Raw genomic sequence first — 20,776 nt, 5'->3', positions numbered from 1 at the left:
AAGCAAGCCAATAACTGTCTTGTGTGAGTGTTCTGCTCGAAATTAGTTCCATTTACCTAGGGAAGGCTCTCTCAACCTATTTCATATCACAATTTCCTTTTTTATTATATCCTCTTGTCGGCGACCTAAATACGTAATTTCTGGTTTTCCAGAAACTTTTTCATTATTGCTGCTTATCGCTTACACACATGTATTTACAACTCTGCAACGAATAACAAAGCAACGCAAATGAAACGAACCCCTTTCCAACTGTCGACAATAAGTAGTTTGATTAATAGAAAGGAAATAAAAAATGTCAAAATAATCTTTCAAAAATTACTTTTCCGTTACTAGATCCTAATTACATTTATCTCCTTCACCTCTGTGTGCGAGGCCCATGTACTCTTCTCGTGATCCCCTACGGGTTCCAACCTCCAGATTGAGAAATCACTACCTATGGTAACCAAATGGGGACAGTAGTTGCAAAATGTTTCAGTAAATTCGATACCATATTAAAATAAACCTATGGGACCTAAACGTTAATAACGTATTTAATAGCATACTTGGAGAAATAATTCTCGGACACACTGTATGTTTGCAGTATCAAGTTTTAGGATCAAGTCACATACATACTCGCTTTCCGATCAGTGAAAAACCATATAAATATGAAGTTAACGCTAGCTTTTGAATTCTGATTTAATTAAGAAGTTAATGCTAGCTTTTGACTTCTGATGTAACATTTAATTAATGAAACACACTTTCAATTTGATGAAATAAAAATATCCCACAATGAAAACTCTAATAGATTATTCGCTAATATTACCAACTTTTTTAAAGCATGGTACCATAAAAAGTTAACCTGTAAAAGTATATATAATATATAACCAACCAACAAACAAATATAAATTAAAATGTTTAAGCAATCATGTTTTAGTTTTTGTTACTAAAAAATATGAAGAGAAAAGTCTTTATTTGAATCAATAAAGGCAATCTTGACGTGGTGACTAAAAATGTAATAGTTGAGATTTGCATACACAGTTAAACAGATGAAAATGATCGGATGAATCTTATTGAAAATTAGGCAAGAACAAAAAACTATAGAGTTGCAATGTCTTTGAAAATCTCAAGACATCAGGTTAGAATATTGAAATAAAAACATTTCTATTATGAAAATTTTCAAATGAGATGGGTTTAATCACTGACTTGCGAACTATCTTTCAAATACTGAATATGATGTATGGACATGTGATTCTCTTAGATTACCTGTTTTAAGTTTAAACAGTTTTCTCAAAACAGAATGGATATTGCATATTAAAGTAACATGTACATTGAAAGTATACTATAAAAGTTATTAAATAAATCCCATGAATTCACGGTTCATGGTAAATGCAATTATATATCTTCCCTTAGAGAACTTTTTTCCACTGTCCAGTAAATAAAGAAATCACAAATGAAAAACTAAATTAAATTAAATTTCAAAATCCTGAAAGAAGTTAACAATTCTTCATTTTTCTTATTATAGCTCGATATCTGTTTGTTTACATAACCAAAATAGTGCTCTGTTCAAAAATAAAGCTTCGTTTATAGTTTTAAAATATTCTTCGACAAACTCTTTCACTTACCCGATTTCAACTAGTTCGAACACGTTAAAAACAAGCTACCGTGTTGAATAATCTTGAGTCTTCTCTATTATTCAATTACTATATACGCTCGACACTCAATTAAATGTAATACAAAAAAAGAGAAAGTATTCAGTAGTTTAATTAGAAGAAAAAATATATAATGAGCGAAGTGTATTAACCATTTGAACTTAGTCATGAACCTCGTTTGCTAATAAAACAACCTATGCAGTTTCTCCATTACAAATTTAAGATACTCGCTTCTTCAGCGCTTCGAAAATGTTAATATCACGAAATAAGAAATGGCGTTTGATATTGGCCACGAAATCGTTAAGAATTGTCGATCAAGTCTGCCGGTATCCAACTAGTTCGGACGTCGGACTTATAACTCCTCGTAAAGAGGAACAGCGTTGTGAAAATAATAAGTAAAAAATTAAATATCTACACTATTTACAAAATAACGCAAGGGTTTTTGTGTAATATTCAGGAACGAAACAAATCACATTTGCATTCTTATCACAAATAAGGCATTTACAATGACTAATTTGAAGGGAGTGAAAAGTATGTTCAACCTGAACACAGGGGAACAATTTCGCACATTTCACCAGGATAGTGATTATAATTTTGTAACTGAATGTAACTGACATAAAAGTCAGGGATGTGAAAAGTACTTGCATGAAGATTAATAAAGGTGGTTATGTCCCGCGAAACCGTCATGGTTCAAAACAAGACAACAACGCAATAAGAACTTTTTATTTTATTTAAGAACAGTTTATTTTTGAACAGATCGTATATATATATATATATGAAAGTAAATTAATGTTATTACTGTAATATCTCATTTCAAAATTCTACACTATATTATACTCAGTACTAACTACATTTACATGATTATTTTATGATACTATACTAATATATCAACAAGGCTGCTGTAAAGTCTGGAACCAATGCGAGAACTAATGTATGTAAAACGTGCTTCATGTTCGCCATCATTCTCAATACATTTTCTCAAATGCCCCACTACGTTCCTTTGAAATAAAAGTGAACAGGGTTAGGTTAGGCGACCATACAGCCCATTCCACCATTTCCCTTCCCCAATTCAGCAATAGAGTATCCAAGCAGTGGCGCACGATTTCTACACAACGAGTAAAGCCTCGATTCTCTACAGAATCAGATTCTTCAACGAATGTAAAGCTTCAAACTCTGTAGTTTAAATATGCACACAATACTAACTTAGTTATAATACGGAACTTAGATATGAAGTGTGTTTAAACTACTGTATTACGTACATAAGTATCCACTGCTGTTAGGATCTACAACAGCAGAAGTCTACTGGAATAAAACGAAAACCATAACTTTGGACCTTTTCCATTTGTTATTGACAGTAGTGAAATTATGCGGTGACACTCTGAACCATTTAAGTTTACTACCAGCAGTAGCGACACCATGTGGCGCAGCTGTAAAGCTTTTGGTTTTACTCGAGTCGATGGTGACGTTCTCATCTATTAGTACCTACATAATAAGGTAGCATCATCTGTTCCAAACGCTATAGCAGCTCTGTATTACTTCTCCGATCATTAAACAAAACTATTGTTTCGTACCGTATGAAGTATAAAACTCCCGAATAACATTCCTGGTTCCTTGAAAACGCGACAATCTAATAAAGCTTACCTAATGTGTCCCGAATCCCCTGAGCTACTTTGGCGACTATGTTGCGATTGACTGTTAAGTGAGCTGTACCCAGAAGCTTTACTCATCTGACTGGTGTTAGACGAGTTCCTAGAGTGTCCTGGCTCATGCTCTTCTTCCGCTTCACCACTATCCACTGACTCGCCGGCTTCTGTGGATGTTCCAGTCACTAAATCTAAAGGAGAAAAAATATACAGCTTGAACATCAATATCAAGTTCTTACAGACTTGATAACATCATGTACAATTCCATGAAAATATACACGGTTTGCTTGCTCTCATTTCAGACTCTCACAATCACAATCATACTATCAATTATTAAATCAATACTTACGGCAGTTTCTAAAGACATAAAGTGACAGTAGCGAGCATTCAGCATAGCCGTCACGTAAGAAAATTAAAAAGTTATTTCAAATCTGGAATTTTATTGCTGGCTGTTCTAGCTATGCATACTGCAAGCATATGATTTGTACAGTTTTGAATATCGTTAACTCTATTTTCGTTACGTAAATGAAATATTTGACGTTCTCATTGTTGTGAATATTGGTACAACAAAGAACTGTTGTGTTTTATATTGCGCATCTTGACGACACAATTTATTATTATTATTTGCTCTAATGAAAAAAATGGAAGTAGGGGTTTCGTTACTTATTTACTACATGTAGTGTCTATCACTTTGCTGTATTTCATATTTTAGAACTCTGAGAAACCACTGGTTATCTCCGTGCATTAATGCAGTGTATGTGTCACATCAGTATATAGAAATACAATTTTTGGGTTGTTTAATCAGTAAAAATCTGAAATTGTTTTGTTCTTTATGTTAGTAGTATTCAACGAGTTAACTACTCATCTCTACAGCGCTTTTTCCGCACACCGTTAAAGAGGCAGTGTTTTCTTGCATTTCATCAGTAATTAATGTAGTATGGACTGTTTGAAGGAGGCGCGTTGTACTAAGATGGTAGGCACCTACTAATTACAAAGTATAATTCTAAAACAAATTTATCCATAGTTTAAATCCTGACAGGAATGGTCAACATTTTACATATCTTGTTGTGAGTATTGAAGACATATGATAGTTTTCAGTGATTACCTTTGCGCTAGAAATCACAGCAAAGGATTCACTGGTAGAACAGTTAAGCATGGAGAGAGACGTTACTTTGTCTAGACCAAATAATCTCCAAACAGCGGTGGAATTTACAAAATGTACAATCAAACTGCACTCTTTGCATTGCAAAAGAAAACGCTAATTCGAAGACAGATAAATTTCGTAATGTATGAACCGCTGGCGGAAAGCAATATCTTTAACATAGTAGACAAAAAAAAAAAAAAAAAAAAAAAAAAAAAAAAAAAAAAAAAAAAAAAAAAAGTTTTACGTCCTATGCTTATGCCGGCTAGGCTACAGGAGACAGTGAAGATGAGAAATGAATGAAATGGTGGAATGAAGAAAGTGGGAAGAAACAGGAGAACCCCGAGGAAACCCCGCACACGGTGATTGTCCACTACAAAGTTCACTTGGCGAAAACACCTCAGAAAAGAGTCTTCTTATAAAATGGAAATATCAAGTGTCTTGCTAAATTATAAATAATTCGAAAGCTGGTAAGTAATGAACAAGAAGATAGTGTATTAATACTGAATTGATAATCAATGTTAGCGACTAGATTCTAATTCCGTTTCTTTGGAAGAAGTTCTCAAATTATTTTAGTGGCCAAGTAGTTCGTAAATATCTTCTGTGATTATTAAATTCTTAATTTTAATAAATGGAATTTTACGAATAGTACCTGATTGGTGTATATCGGATATCGACATCAGTAATAACATTAAAATGTTCCCTGAGTTAACATTCGAACAATGCGTGCCTACTCCGTGGGATGGGAAATAATTTGTGCTTGGTCACAGCACTTGAATACCTGCTGAACAAACTACAATGATGTCCTATACGAAAAATATAGTGTGCGTCACAATTGAGCTGTTGTTGTCAAGCAAGCAAGAAAGGAAAAAAGAATCAAATATATGTGGTTTACGAAGTTGGATGTTCAAAGCATTTTTGGTTCTGTGTCTATTAACAGGCTTCTAGGTAACACATTTCGGCAAATTACTCCGGGAACTTAGTACGCGGTTAGTTAGTAATTACAGTGATTATATCCAATTTATTATTACATAAGGAAGAATTCTTTTATGTTGAGAATCAGCCTAAAACTTTATTTCCCTTCTTGTAATGTAAGTCACGTTTTACCTTGGAGCTGTATGCTATGCCTCGAGAGTGTGTAACAATAAAACAGCTTAATGTATAACAAAAATAATACAATCCTCAAAAAGTCTTGTTTGCATTTGTTTTCAGTGAATATTCTTTGCATTTTTAAAGTAATGATTTGAATTTGACACGATGTTCTTTAGTAGAATGCGTCACAAACTATTAGCTGCTTAGGTTATTCATCAGTTCATACAAAACTAGGGGCAGAAGATGGAACAGTGAATCTGGTTGGAAAACACTGATAATATCTACAACAAATACAGCTTTTAATCGCCAATTAGGACTTTATAATTGAAATATCATTTGAAATTCCTGCCTGCTGCGCGATTTTCTTTTAGTTTAGTTTAGTTTAGTGGAACTACAACCATATTGGCCCGAATGTAGTTCGATACTGTTTCGCATAAAAATAATTTCGTAAAAACCACACTCGTATTATAATCTCAACGAAGTCATTTACAGTTGAAAAAAAAATCATATCACGCAGGGCAGTAGCATCTGTATTATTCTCTCGTGACCGTGCTCTGCTATTGTGTGGCTCGTGCGGGTCAGACACACGAGGTAGTAACAAAATGTTTCGAGATTACTTCTGTAACACGCCAACACATGAGAGCACAGGCTCCACGCACAGGCACAGGAAGCACTGACCTTCATAAGTCAGTGTGCCAAAAACCCGTCTTTGTACATCGGGAGCTGTGCAGTTGGTGCTATTATGACCGCGTGCGTCACCACGTGTGCGATTTCATCATGAACAGCAAGTTATAACAATGAGCGAACGTGAAATTGTGTGAGAAACTGGGCAAAACCGCCATAGAGACGCTTGACATGATTCGGCAAGTGTACGGCACTGCTGCATGAGTCGTTCGAAATATTTTCAGTGGTGCGCGCGATTCAAGAACGGAAAAACATTATCAGAAGACGAGAGATCAGGACGATCTTCAATGAGCACAACACCTGAAAAATGTTGAAACGATTCGGCAACTTGTGCATGAAGATCGTCGGAGAACAATCAACAACATTGCTGCCATTGTCGGTATCATACGGAACAATGCAGGCAATCTTCACGTGTGGTTTGAACATGCGCTGTGTTCTGCCAAGTTCGTCCCGAGGCTGCTGACCCAAGAGCAGAAGCAACACCGCTCGAAATATGTCAAGAACTCGGTCAGTGTGTCACGGATCACCCGTCCTTCGTGTCGAGGATCATTCCAGTGACGAAACTTGGATGTACAGGTACGACCCAGAGAAAGCAACAATCTTCATAGTGGAAGAGTCATCATCACTACCGAAAAAGGCGAGGCAGGTCCGCAGCTCGAAGTGCATAATCATCATATTTTTCAAAATTCGCGGCACTGTGTATCATGAATTCGTCCTCAGGAACCAGACCGTCAATAGCAAGTTCTATTGTCAGGTTTTACGACATCTGAGGCATCCTGAGTGCATTTGGCGAAAGCGACAGGATGTGTAGCGTGCGAAAAACTGGCTGTTCAACAACGACAATGCACCCTGCCATAGTGGTCTCCTCACACGTAGGTTTATACCAGAAACAAGATGACTGCACTTCTGTATCCACCCTACTCACCAAATTTGGCTCCTGCGGACTTTCTGAAGCTGAAGATCCAGCTCAAAGGTCACAATTTGGACACCATTGCGTAAATTCAGCGCGAATCACAGAAGATGCTTGACACACTTCCAGAACACATTCCAGTAGTGGCAGGAACGCTGTATTGCTAATACGATATTGAAGTCGTATATATTCGGGCTAATACGGTATTTATTTCAATCGAAATTAAAGTGTGTTAATACCTGAGGTGAAAAGGCCAGCCCTTTTCTTCGTTAAACTGCCAAATCCTGAGCTCCCACTTGCAATGGAACCTGCCAGTGAGCCACCAGAGAAATCGTCTCGATGCCTATCAGCGCCTAGTTGCAAACCCTCTTCTTGGATTACTACCTGTTTATGCTTCTGTGACGGCGATGGACTAAAAAGAAACAAAAGAAATACAATTAGCTACGTTTTAATAACAATCTCAATTAAAATTCACACCATTTTATGTCTGTGTTTTCCAAAATAGCTTTAAATCAAGTACATACTCATGAACACTGCATTAAGTACTGGTTTTGGACAAGTTATTTTTAGGTGAAAAATGTGCCATTTTCACGTCAGTGATTCAATAATAAAAGTTATACTACTGGGTAGCCAGGAAGTCCTTTACACCCAAACTAAATGCATGTTGTAACAATGTAAGATGTTAAGATATTTAAGATTTGAACGTCCCATCCTGACATCAATATAAGTTGCAACATGACTGCCTGCGGAGGGAGGAGAATAAAGTCTATGCGTTGACCAGATCATTGTCTCGCCTTTCCATGTTTAGTGAACAACAATGGCAAATACCAGTGACTTCAATTTCGAGCAGTGCTTAGTGGCAAGTGTGTAGGTCCATGAACGGAAGCACAACAACGAAAACATGCTGCAGCTGATGAATAGGTTTCGTAAACAGTCCGGTAAGAAGTCACCAAGTCGTTAGACTTTGATCACGTGGGAAAAGAAAGCTTTTCGGCTGGGAATTGTTATGGATGCCTTTCGTTCTGATCGTCCATCAACCCAAAAGGAAAAGTGTGTAGAAGCTAGTGGGTCAGTGATGCGTTCATACTGCAAGTCAATCAGATGTTCTGCAGAAGTTGTAACTCAGGGAGCACAATGTAGCTCCATATGAAAACTGGCTTAGACCTGCGCGTATTCCGGGCCAATGACCGTCAATGAAACTAACCAACAAAGACAAATCGTCGGCACGAAGCGTGCAGGATCTTGTTGGAGGTCTTCCCCTCCATTCCTGCTCGAAAGTGAATTCTTTTCTCTGATGAATGTGCTATTTATCGGAGTTCCCGGAATAGGAACGTCTTCACATGGGCAAAGGAAAATTCACATTTTTATCAAGAAATAGAGAACAATCCTCCGCACATCATGCTTTGGGCGGGAATGACTGAACTACACATCTTTCGTCCGTACTTTTTTGAGGGTTCCGTGACTTATCTGGAGATGAACGATTGGCTCTTCCATAACTGAAGAATCTGGGCATCAACAACACGGTTGTTTACGAACATGTTGGAGCTACCGCTCACTTCGCACTTGCTGTTCGTAACGCCCGAACGCATTGTTACCTGGCCAGTGGATAGAAAGTGGGTCCCCAAATTCACTAACCCCTTATCCTTGGCTGTCTCGAAATTCGGACCTTACGACACTAGACAATGCCCAGTGTGGTATTATCAAATCACTCATTCGGAAGAAGCGATACATGGACAACGCTGCTCTCCGGGCAAGTGTGCTTGAAGCATTCCAGCTTGTGACGCAGCAGCTACTAAAATGGATAAGTAGGAAGACATGGAGGCATATCAAGCTGTGCACGAATACTGGAGGTACATATACGGACGTATTGAATGTATAACTCTAAGTATTATTAATGTAAGGATGAAGTAAGTGCAGATGTAAGGAACTTTCTGGCCACCCTGTAACATATTTCTCAGTTTAAATTAACATGTCCAAACTTAAACATATATATATATATATATATATATAAAAGACTACAGAGACAACGAAGTGGGAAAGGATTTTTGGAATCAATTACTAACCAGTGTTGCTAGCTGGGGACAGTAATATAAATTTTCTTATTTATTAGAATGTTGTGGAAGACCACTGAAATTTCTCTGAATTGTTAAGATGCCTTGCTTGGTAAGTCTGGAACCCGACCTTACTATTTTTGTAGCATTTAAAGAGGCACGTAGATTTATTGTTCCTAAGATGAAGCCATAATGATAAATGTTTTGTTTATGTTGGCAGGATTGATTTATGGTAGAATAACAGTCCGAACTTACTAATGGTTTTCTTCATATCAACTTCTAAATTTCTTTACAGATTTACATTATTCTAACACTTCCCACATTATTTTACTTAACTTATAGAGGCTCTAACGGGCTAAGTTCTTCAAATATTAATAACCCCATTCTAGTTCATTTCTAACGTGTCAAATTGCGCGTATTTTACTTGAATGACTCTTAACGCATACTCACTGTTACTGGAACAGTAAAATTACTAAACTTGTGCATAAGAAGAGAAGGTATCACAGTCAGTAAGACGTTTATCTACAAACCGGCGGCCCGGGTTCGATAAATGGGCACTTGTGGAAATCTAGAGGTTAATGTTGTCAGAGCATGGTGTTGGATATGGTTAATACACTACATCAGCTCCTGCACGTGCCGAAGTCAAGTAAGTATAGTGACTTACCTCCATATTTCCTGTGGGTTTGCCTTTACCTTCTACCGTATACAACACTATTGAATAAGATTTTAAAATTTTAAGAGAAAACTCATTCTCACTAAATACTACAAACTGGTTTGATAAGTTACTTCCACACTTAAATAATCGTAATGTCGTTACTTGTTTGTCACTTTAATGGAACTTATATTAATTTACACGTTAATTATCGAGCTATAAATAAATGTCCTTTTTTTCTTTTCAATTATAGTACCGGTATTTTGCAACGAGAGAGACAAAAATAACAGTCTTGAATAGGATCGACGAATACATGCGAAACCAAGTGCAAAAACAACTACAAATTGTTACCGTAAGCTAACAAGAACGGATGTATCGGAAGAAACTATCTCCAGCATGGTCAAGAGTGTTCCCCGATTCTTTCTGCAGTTTGCTTTGCTGAAGTAAATTTATCAAGAGTATGGAGTTTCCATAAAATCCTTCAGATTAGATAATATTAAAATTTTACGCAAGTGTATTTTCAAATAAGTTATAAACATTTAAAAAAAAATAGGAAGTGACTTATTAGTTGCTTCCTAGATCTAGACTTCTTCGCATATTATTACATAATTTAAATTCATATTGAAAACTGCTAAGTCTAAGGCTGGAAGTCTGCTGAATGATCTTCAAAATATCATTATACATATGAATCCTCTAGCCACATATAAAAATAGTCCAGCAAAATGATCAGTACTGAGAAATGACTAAAAAACCGATTGGTTCCGAAATTTCTAATAACACCGTGATACCATGAGTATTACAGTGTTACTTATTTTAATACATCCACTCCAACAACGCAGTATATTGCATTTTATAAAATGTTCATTCTAGTTCATGACACAACATGTTAACTAATAAAGTTGTATAAAACGCGTGTGTCTCACGTCTAATGAAAAAGTGTGATAGAGATCTTTCATAAGAAGAATGAATGTTCATTTATTTCAAGACTACAAATATTTATTTATTTATTTATTTTAATGTAGGAAGAACACTAACACAATGAGAAACGAATGCTGCAATAACAAAAATGGAAATGAAATCTTTAATGTGACGTCTTACATATATTCTCCGGGCTAAAAGAAACGGATGATAAGCAGGGTGGATTGATTTAAATCAGTCTGATTTAAATCACGATTTAAATCAAGATTTAAATCACTTGATTTTTTAAATAAAAATCATTGATTTAAATCGAATTCCGAAATAAATTAATTTAAAGTGAAAATAAGTAAAATCCCGTTTCTGTTTTGTTATTTCGATTATGGAAATTAATAATCATAATACAATGAGACTCAAATATACAGTATAGTATGAAAACAAATGTCATGCAAAGGATGATTAGGGAAAATCCCGTTTTGGACAGGTAACGGAGCAATCCTGCTTCCTTCTTTTCGTAACATTGGGTTTGGGTTTTAAGATCGTTAACTATTCAAACGGGGAAATCACTATCGACATTTAAGACGAAAATTCTTTTTTGTGTGTGTCTGTTTGTTCCTAGATAATAGGGTGTATTTAGAGGGGTCCTATCCCCTCTTCATTTTTGTTTTTTGTTTTATAACTATAGAAGAAATTTATGTATTTCATGCTGCAAGCTAGTTTTTTTTTTTTTTTTTTTTTTTTTTTTTTTTAATAGGCTCCTGCCAAATATAAGTAAATTTTTTGAAAAAAGTGTCATTTTGATAAACGTTGCTGTACTTTTTCCTTAATGCTTAACCTTTTAAATTATATAATTAAATTATTATATTTAAATTATATTATATTTTTAGGTGATAGGGTAGAATCTTCATTATTCTATTAAAAAGGTACCAATAAGGCTTTTTACTTCGTTTTCTTCAAGACTGGAGGCATTCTAGAACACGTTACATATGCTTTCACGCCTTTCTGCGTTGAGGCATAGTGTGTGATGACGTCATGAATTTAAAAAGATGATATTTTTTGTTATGCGTATTATTATTATTATTATTTGGCGGGTTATATTTTGCATTCAGAAGACTGAAATTTTGCACACTCGTTCAGTGCACCCCTTAATAATTTTCAGATGTTTTCAGATCTCTGTGTGGAAACAGCGGGGTCCAGAGGGGCAAAAATGATTAAAAAAAGAATATTTTTAACAAAAACAGATTTTTTCGTGATTTTCCCGCCTCAGATGGAGACATATGAATGGTACGGTTTCAAAGGCTGTTCTATTCTGAAGAAAATGATGGGTACTATGCTCCTAGGATAAATAGGGATGTCTCAGGAAACTGTTATCTGAGATCCTGGTTTATAAGGGACTCTGGGGTATTTGGGGAATATTATTTTTCGCGGGCTTACTTTTGCACCTACAAGATTGAAATTTTGCACATTTACTCAGTGCACCCCTCAGTATTTTTCAGATTTGTTTCAGATCTCTGCTTTAAAACAGGGGAGGGGTCCACAAAGGTAATTTTTTTTAAAAAAAAAAGATATTTTTAACAGAAAATTCCTTTTTTTCATGATTTACCCGCCCCAGATACATGATGGGGACATTTGAAGGGACCCGTTTGAAAATTTGTTTTATTCTTAAGAGAATAATGAACAAATCATGATCCTAGGATAAATAGGGATGTCTGGGAAAATTTTTATATTACATCCGGGTCATCGTGGGAATGTTCTTAGCTCATTGTTAAATAATTTCCTCACCCTTACTACTCAAGATAGAAGTTGAAACTTTGTACACACGCTTAGTACACCCCTTAGTATTTCCCAGTTGGTTTTGAGATCTGTGCGTTAACACAGGGGAATCCAAAGGGGATCAAAATGTTTTAAAAAAAGTAAAAAAAAAAAAAAAAAAAAAGCCGATTACTCTCAAAATTTCCCGCTTCAGAGACAATGATAGGGAAATGTAATGTTACCGTTTCAAAAGCTGTTCCATTCTAAAGAGAGTGATGTATGTACCATGATCCTAGGATAAATAGGGATGATGCTGTAGCTGCTTGACTGAAAGTCTATAATTTACGTTTAAAAGGAGCCATAATTTAAAAGGGTTAAGAAACATTGTTTGGGATTGATATAGGTTAACGATTGGGGATAATTCAAAATTCAACCCCAATACTTTCACTTAAATGGCATAATTAGCATTTAATACTAATTCCTAATGCTTTTTCTTCAGTTCGCGACTTGCATTATACGAGGAGAAAGATTTGATTTAAATCAAAAAAATCGATTTAAATCAAAAAAATCAACAAAAATGATTTTTTTAAAAAAAATCATGATTTTTTTCCACCCTGATGATAAGTGAATGATTATGAATAAATTGCTAGAATACGAATGTGAGAGGAAAGGTGAGACTCCCGAGAATACCCACGGACGCGATGCCTTCCACAAACGGAACAAAACTCAAGTAGGAAAAGCTGGTCCACTGTCATATTGCATTCGTTTGTCTTTTCGTTGTTCATACACAATACTGGAATTTCTTTAAATGTTATAAATAATTTCAATTACTGTATTTTTTAAAACCAAAAAAACATTACTGCAACGCGGAGAACTTATATTTCTGAAATAGTTCTGCACTAAAAATTACATTATACAATTTATTTTACTATGTATTATGTTAGCTTAGTGCGAATCAAATATCCGCTTTCACGTCTGGTAATAAACACCTCAGCAATACACCACAGAGATGGAAGGTCACACGTTTAACGACTCAAACTTTGTAACGTCCATCAAACCGGCTGAGGTAATCAGATAGACAAGAGGTAGTGAGTCATTGAATACTCTCGTATAAACGTGTACTATAGAAAACACACAACTTCCCGGTTATATATATATAAAAGAATTCGAACTGGGACATTCTGCAGAGCAAGCCGCAATATATATTCGCTGTTGGTTTGCCAAATTTCGTTCCGAAAATGTATCCCTACAAAATGAACTCTGAAGTCACCGACCAACATAATGATCAAATGAACTCCTCAGAAACACCACTGAAGCAGATTCTCGGAAAAATACTCGAGCCACTACAGACGAGTTAGGCCAGCATTTCTCAACCCTTTCTTTTTTCTTCTTTAAGGCACACTAAAGTACGTTTCAAACTTTCGCGACACCCCTTCATGTGATTTTTCCCTACATGCCAAAACGCAAGCATAAAAACACATACAATACTTAAAAAAATACGGAACGATTATAAGATACAAATCTCAGACGCAAATTACGTAAGACTCTTGAACAGAAACATATTAACACCAAGAATCGTGTTATTGAAATTACTTTTCTGTGACCGGTGTTTCTTTCCAAAGAAAAATACATTCCAGCTTTCAAGTTGGAAGACAAGTGTGAAATCAAGTCGACTGGCCAAAAGTTTTTATTTTTCCTAAAGATAATTTCTTTGTGGAAGAACTTAGAAGACATTAAAAATCTCGCGACACACCATTATGTGCAACAAAGCGGTTGAGAAACGCTGAATTAGGGAATACAGCTATCGTTCGGTGGCTCCGTGCAATAGGTGAAGTAAAAATGTTTCACTCATGGTTGCCACATGAGTTGACATCGACCAACAAGAATCGCTGTCTGGAAGTGTGCAGTTCTCTGGGTGTAAGGAGTAACAGGGAATGTTTCCAGCGTTGGATTGTCACTTATGACGAGAAATGGATCGTACGACAATTGCAAACGGATCCAGGACACACCTGGATCTTGATCAAAGTCCTGGACAGTTTCAAAAAACACCTAGATGTTGCTAGTACAGTGATCTATGGTGAAATTGATCCAATGTATCATCCTCCGTCGAAGCGAAACTACTACTGCGGATCGTTACAGTGCCGAACTTCATGAAATGCACCGCAATTTTGCTCGCAAGCATCCAGAAATGTTCGAAAGACATACTGTCCTTATCTCGCCTGACAATGCAAGCGCAAACGTCATTGAAAGGATGTGCCAGACTCTTCATGAGGTGCAGTATAAAACTCTTCCTCATTCACCGTCTTCTTCTGACGTCTCTCCCACCAACCACCTCTCTTCCCGAATCTCAAGCACATCTTGAGAGCAAATACGAGAAAGGATCAGAAACAAGGTTATAAGGCCGATATTTCTGGAGTTTCGTCCGTTATAGAGGAATAAGGAGTGTGCAGTAATTTTACTACATAGAGTTGGCAACTGTGCCGTTTCAGCTACCTATGGTGCTAGTTGTAGGTCGAATAGCGATTCGTTTCGAAAACTGGTCTCGCGAAAAAATCTGCTCAGTTATTCGATTTCTGTGGGCGGAACATGTAACCGCGGTTTGAAATTCACCGGCAACTGGTGGAGGTTTACGGCCAGGACTTTTCGCCGAGGGCGTCATCTTCCTTCACGACAACGTTCGTCCAAAAAACCATTACACTGTTGAAGTAGTTTCGCAGGGATATCATTGGCCACCCTCCCTACAGTCCGGACCTCGCTCCAAGCGACTTTTACCTGTTCCCGCACTTGAAAGAACATCTAGGAGACCGTCGCTTCACTTCGGACGAGGAAATGAAACACTTCGTGACAACGTGGCTGAACACGCAAGGACAGGATTTTCACCAGGAGGGAATCTTCAAACTCATCCCACAATGCGACAAGTGTCTCAACCGATATGGACACTATGTCGGAATATAACCTAATGTATGTACTATCTGTTGGCTGTATTGGTTGTATGAGATAATATATACACGTTTCACTGTAGGCTTTGCAACCTTACTTTCCGATCATTCCTCGTACCTTTCCTGATAATCGGGTAGTGCAAACATGCGGTTGAGGGTTTCTTCGCATCGTTGACTCCAGACTTTTTTCGCCACGGAATCCCATCACTGGCCAAATGATGACAAATGACGCACTTGGGGTGGACAATTCATTCACATCAACCTAATATGAACTCGAAATTGTCATTAGTCATCTATTTTTGCGTATGTAAGATAAAGTGGAAGAGTATACCACTGTTTATTGTGTACTGAATTATAGCCACTTTTTTTTTTCTTTTGCAAAAGTGATAAAAAGAACTTTTCATAAAATGTATCTTTAGTCGTGATTTCAATTTCATAATAAATAAATAAAAAGCACTGTTTATTACTATAAAATACTTTTGTTTTGCAATATCTTATTCTATTCGCAGAAATTTTTTGTAAATATTTCATCAGCTGGAGATGTACCAGCAAATGGAGTGGCAAAAATAACCAGAAAATGGAATTCGTATTTTGTAATAAGAAAACAGTGCGTTTTTATTACAAGTTAATAAAAATTATATCCGGTATTGTTTTGTGAGTGCGTAGCCACATCTTTTTTCAAACATACAACTTTAACATTAAGGTAAATGCATGTGTTTACTAAACTCTCAAAATCACTTAATACATATGAAGCTCGACTATTCAGAGAATTTTCAATTGCTAGAAATGATGATAAAAGCATCTAACGAGCTGTATCTTATTACCTTCGCAAATGTACTGCGGCCTGCTTCAAGTAGCACATCATTAATAATTTTTGACACAGTGCTTTAAGAATGGAAATTTAAGTCTCCAATATGAAATACCGTATCGAATGTACTTACTCTTTCTTTGAAGTTTACAGCCGTTTGTTCAGAAGCTATGAAATTCCCATGCATATTTTGCATATAGCATTAAAACGTGAATATTGTTAACTTCGTACTGTAGGCATTAAACATTATAACTTCGCTTTGAATGCAGCACATTGTGTTGAAGATAATGCGCAAGAGAGACAGTTCCTCACGGATGAAATTCCCTTTCTACGAAGGCTAATATTTTTGCTACACACATACAACAAGCCTTCACGATACATTCATAGTAAAACAATTCCTCTTGTGTTGGCTAAGAGATGCTTAGTTTGGGAGCTAATCTTCTATGAAAACGTAACACTGTGTTGACATCAGGGTCTCTTACGTGGATTGACATAATATTATTTATAAGTCTCTTCTCTACCTGGCGTAAAAGCGTACGAAGAGAGTAGGTCGGCGAAGGGTGTCTTTTAGCTTGGTGATGTGGGGCCAGCATATTGACTCCTACAGTTTTTTTTTCTGGTTTTCTACATTGGAATTCGCGATCTCTTAATATAAGTAACTTCTTAATGGCCTCAATATATTAGTGAGTCAACATAGAAAATTCTTTATCTCCAGTATAATCGAATCCGGGATCTTGTGCACTCAAAGCACACGCGCTGCCAACAAAGTCGATATCAATTCGAAAAACAGAGAAAAAGAGCATGTGAAATAAATAAAGAAATCAAATAATAATAATAATAATAATAATAATAATAATAATAATAATAATAATAAATGGCAAATTATTCTTTTAAGGAAAACACTCATGTGAGTATTAGGTGACGTGTTAATTCGCTCAATCACACGACTTTATCTTTTTCCCGCTAAGTAAAGTTTCAACTTCTTTACTTTATCAGTCCTGTTTTTCTTTTATTCAGTATGTGATCATATCGGTATGAATTTTATAACTATTATATGTTTCAGGGTGCTTAAAGTGGGCTAACAGGATGCAGCAACATGAATCGAACACGTACCCTGAGTGGAAGGAATAACCGTGAAAGTTTCCCGCAGAGGATTGTTATTTATGATGAAAAACGGATCTGGTACAACGACTGCAAAAGGCAAACAGTCAGGATCATCGTTGGATCATAATCAAGATGGCTTCCTAAACCACACTTCTTTCCCTAGGAGACGATGTTCCTGACATGGTGATCTACAGTGGATGTGATCTATCATGTTTTTCTCCGTTGTAGGGAAGCCATCACTGGCGATCGTTATAGTCCTGAACTCTACTAAATTATGTAAGCTGCTTGTCCGCAAGCATCCAGTAATGGTCAACAGACATGGAGTCCTCGTGCTGCATGCCCACATGTCACTCAAAGGATGGTGAAGACTACATGGATAGCTGGAGTACGAAACCCTTCCTCGCCTCCAATATTCTCCTAACGTCTCCTCCATTTCCACCTTTTCCGGAACCTCGATCACTTCTTGATAGGAACGAACTTCCCTTATAACCGGACGATACAATTTGCGGCTGAGAACTTCTTCGCATAACAGTTTCCAGACTACTTTCGTTATGTAATTCAATAGATGATTAAGCAATGGCAAAATAGTATGGTTGAAGCTGGAGAATTTGAGCAACCGTGTTATATAGTTTATTTTCCTTCTTTTCTGTGAAAGTGATATTCGGCATCTGGACAGTCCAATCGCATCAGAAAATATCCTGTTTCGTGTGTCGTACTGTACTTACACAGGATGAACTTGTGTGGATACACAGGATGGCATAACTGGATGGATCCGGCACGACAAAGGAGAGCAAGTACATTTACGCACATCTGGGAAACTGCGCCTTAATCCAAGAGCAGCAAGTTTTGAAAACATGATGGATTATAAAAGCACTTTAAGGATTTTAAGAATTTAATACTTAAGACCACATATTTGGAAATTTTAGGGGGGTATAGTCACGCAAGGTGGTAAATACGGACTTGAGTTCTACTTATGTAAATAACTATTAACTACGAATCAATATATCTTTCTAGTTCGTATTCTACTTCAAATTTTCATTACACTGCATAAAGAATCAATATTCAGAATATCAGACGATAAGTAACATTTTTCTCATTCTTGTCTGCATTGTCAACAAAATCTAATTAATACATATTTTAATTGTTCTTCTTCTTTTGTTCATATTGAATGAAACATAATTTGAACTGCAATCTCGTTAAGCGTACTGGAGCTAATTTATTTATGAAAACACTAAAATGTTCAATCGATAATAACGGACATGCTCTATAGTGATTCACTATGTGAAAATACCACATTCAAGCAGCGGAAAATGACACTACAACAAGTTTTAATCTATGAAATTGGTCGGGACAATTTTGAGAGAGAGAGAGAGAGAGAAAAGCTGAAGTAGACTCTTGCTGATCGTTAGTCACTGACATATTTAAGAATAAAATGGACTACCACATATACGCGTACTTCCGCGTTTGAATTAGTAGTTACTCTAGTAACTTTGCCATACTCTAGTAACTAAGCATATCTTAGCACACTACAAACCAAAAGTTTGTTTTGTGCATGTCAATTGTCGCATACATCGCTGGACATTCTGCGCAAAAAATTAAATACCAAAATAAATAACAATTACTCAATTACTTACACTTTAAACAAAATATCCCCAGAGAGCATATTCATTCTTATAGAAACTTTCAGCATGGAGTTATCCTGGCGGTGTCGAGTATCATACCCTTCGAGAAGATAACGTCGCGTTGTTTGACCAGAACCAGCAAATTCGGCAAGGTTGAGATCAGTAAAGCCCAGCTTTTGAAATGACCTTCCACCTTTCAACTCCTGCAATATAACAATTAAAAACTTAAGAAAATTGCATATACAATCTAGAAAATTACAAATACAAAACAATTACACATTTTTGTCTTTCATTCACTAAAAACAGAGACTATTTTTCAAAATTAAAAATAAATTGGTACAAGAGGGTACATTTATTAAAGATTTTCCTGCAGCCACTTCTGGTAGAATAGGAAAATAAAGTGTCACATGAAAAAAGATACATGATTACATGTAACACGTACAAATTGTAGCTATAAACTCATGTTTGTTTTACATATATGAATGTGAGGATGGAGCCAATAGACACAAGGCGACTATCAGATCTGTATTTGTGAAAAATCTTCTACCCCACAAAAATTTTTCAGAACATGGCGATAATCTATGTGCCAGATAGCATATCTTCCTATGTCATCAAAACACTGGTATCAGCAATTCAAACTTAGGTGGACGCCGGTGAAACTATTGCTATTCATAGTCAATTACAGTCAGCAGTAATTGATGGGAAGATCATTAGTAAAGTGAGGGCTTTAGTATTAAATCATCACCAAATAATAATAAGAAAGGTAGTAGACAGAGTCAAGGTGCTTGATGTAGAGATCAAAATAAATAAATAAAACCAAAAGCAAGTGCATATGTAGCAAGTGTTAACACGGTGGGCTCCCGGTTTGTTCGCAGTTTCATTAGGAGAAAGACAGTTACCTTTTCCCTCAGTTTTAGCCATATAGAAAGAAAAAAGTTGGAAGGCTAAATAACACATGAAAAAAATGAAAGGAAATATTTAGTTTAACGTTCCACGATTATGCAGATAAGGGAGACGCTAATAATGAGAAATGCATGAAATTTTGGAATGAAGAAAGTGTGAGGAAGCGGGAGAGCCCCGAGAAAACCCACGTATAGTGTTCGTCCACCACAAAGTTCATGGCGCGAGCTGGGGTCGAACCAGGGATCCACGCACCAGCAGTGAACGCTCCACCATTGAACTACCGTGGTCCCAACACAACATGAGATGTGGGTTCATCTGTGGCCCAGACTAAAATCCATTCAAAGTAATGAAAGTACTATGACTCCTCTAATAAGTGTCCAACCTTTTGCAGGTGATGCTCAGACTTTTGGCTTTACAAGTGATAATTTTCCAAACAGATGTCGCCCTAAAAATCTGGTATTAATTTCCTTGACTTACCATGCGTGAATAAATTTCCTGATCCGTGACACCGTGAACATTACCATTTATGATTAAGTTTAGAACGGAAGAGTTCGGTTTCTAACCATTCCTATAACCGTTCAACGCTTTCCTTCTTATTTCTCTAACATAGTTTAAGATCACTTTTTCACTGCACATAATTATTCTGAGTCAAATTTCCAAAATTTGAAATATAATAAAAAATAATGCCAAACAATAATTACACACTGATATCTTTAAAACTCGTACGCTGAATATTCATAAACATAAACAAGTAAAGATACCATAATTTAGCCTATTATTTATTTGAAACCAACAAACCTATCATTTTTTCTTTCTTTCTTCTGCAGCATTTGCATTTCTGATTTACTTTGTTGTTCTTCTTCCAAAGTTTGGCACTCCTCAATCTTCTTAATTTCTGAAGATAATGTTCTTTTTTCAGCCTTTTTCTTATA

At 36.2% G+C, this 20,776-nt stretch overlaps 1 protein-coding gene across 4 annotated transcripts in view; it reads right to left on the bottom strand.

Annotated features, from left to right (window-relative positions):
• LOC145690163 (early estrogen-induced gene 1 protein) overlaps positions 1 to 20,776 on the bottom strand; it is a 292,289-nt gene that overhangs the window by 44,105 nt on the left and 227,408 nt on the right. For all 4 annotated transcript variants that reach the window (XM_081764783.1, XM_081764784.1, XM_081764785.1 and 1 more), the window contains exons 4-6: positions 18,954 to 19,144; positions 7,338 to 7,510; positions 3,270 to 3,462 (exon numbers count right to left, since the gene is read on the bottom strand). In XM_081764783.1, the coding sequence (XP_081620909.1) occupies positions 3,270 to 3,462; positions 7,338 to 7,510; positions 18,954 to 19,144 (557 nt within the window). The remainder of the gene's footprint in view (positions 1 to 3,269; positions 3,463 to 7,337; positions 7,511 to 18,953; positions 19,145 to 20,776) is intronic.

This window comes from Thermobia domestica, chromosome 7 (genome assembly GCF_964235325.1).
Source record: "Thermobia domestica chromosome 7, izTheDome1.hap1.1, whole genome shotgun sequence".
NCBI classification, from domain to species: domain Eukaryota; kingdom Metazoa; phylum Arthropoda; class Insecta; order Zygentoma; family Lepismatidae; genus Thermobia; species Thermobia domestica.
Note: the sequence above shows the minus strand (reverse complement) of the source record. Positions and strands in the feature narration are given on the sequence as shown.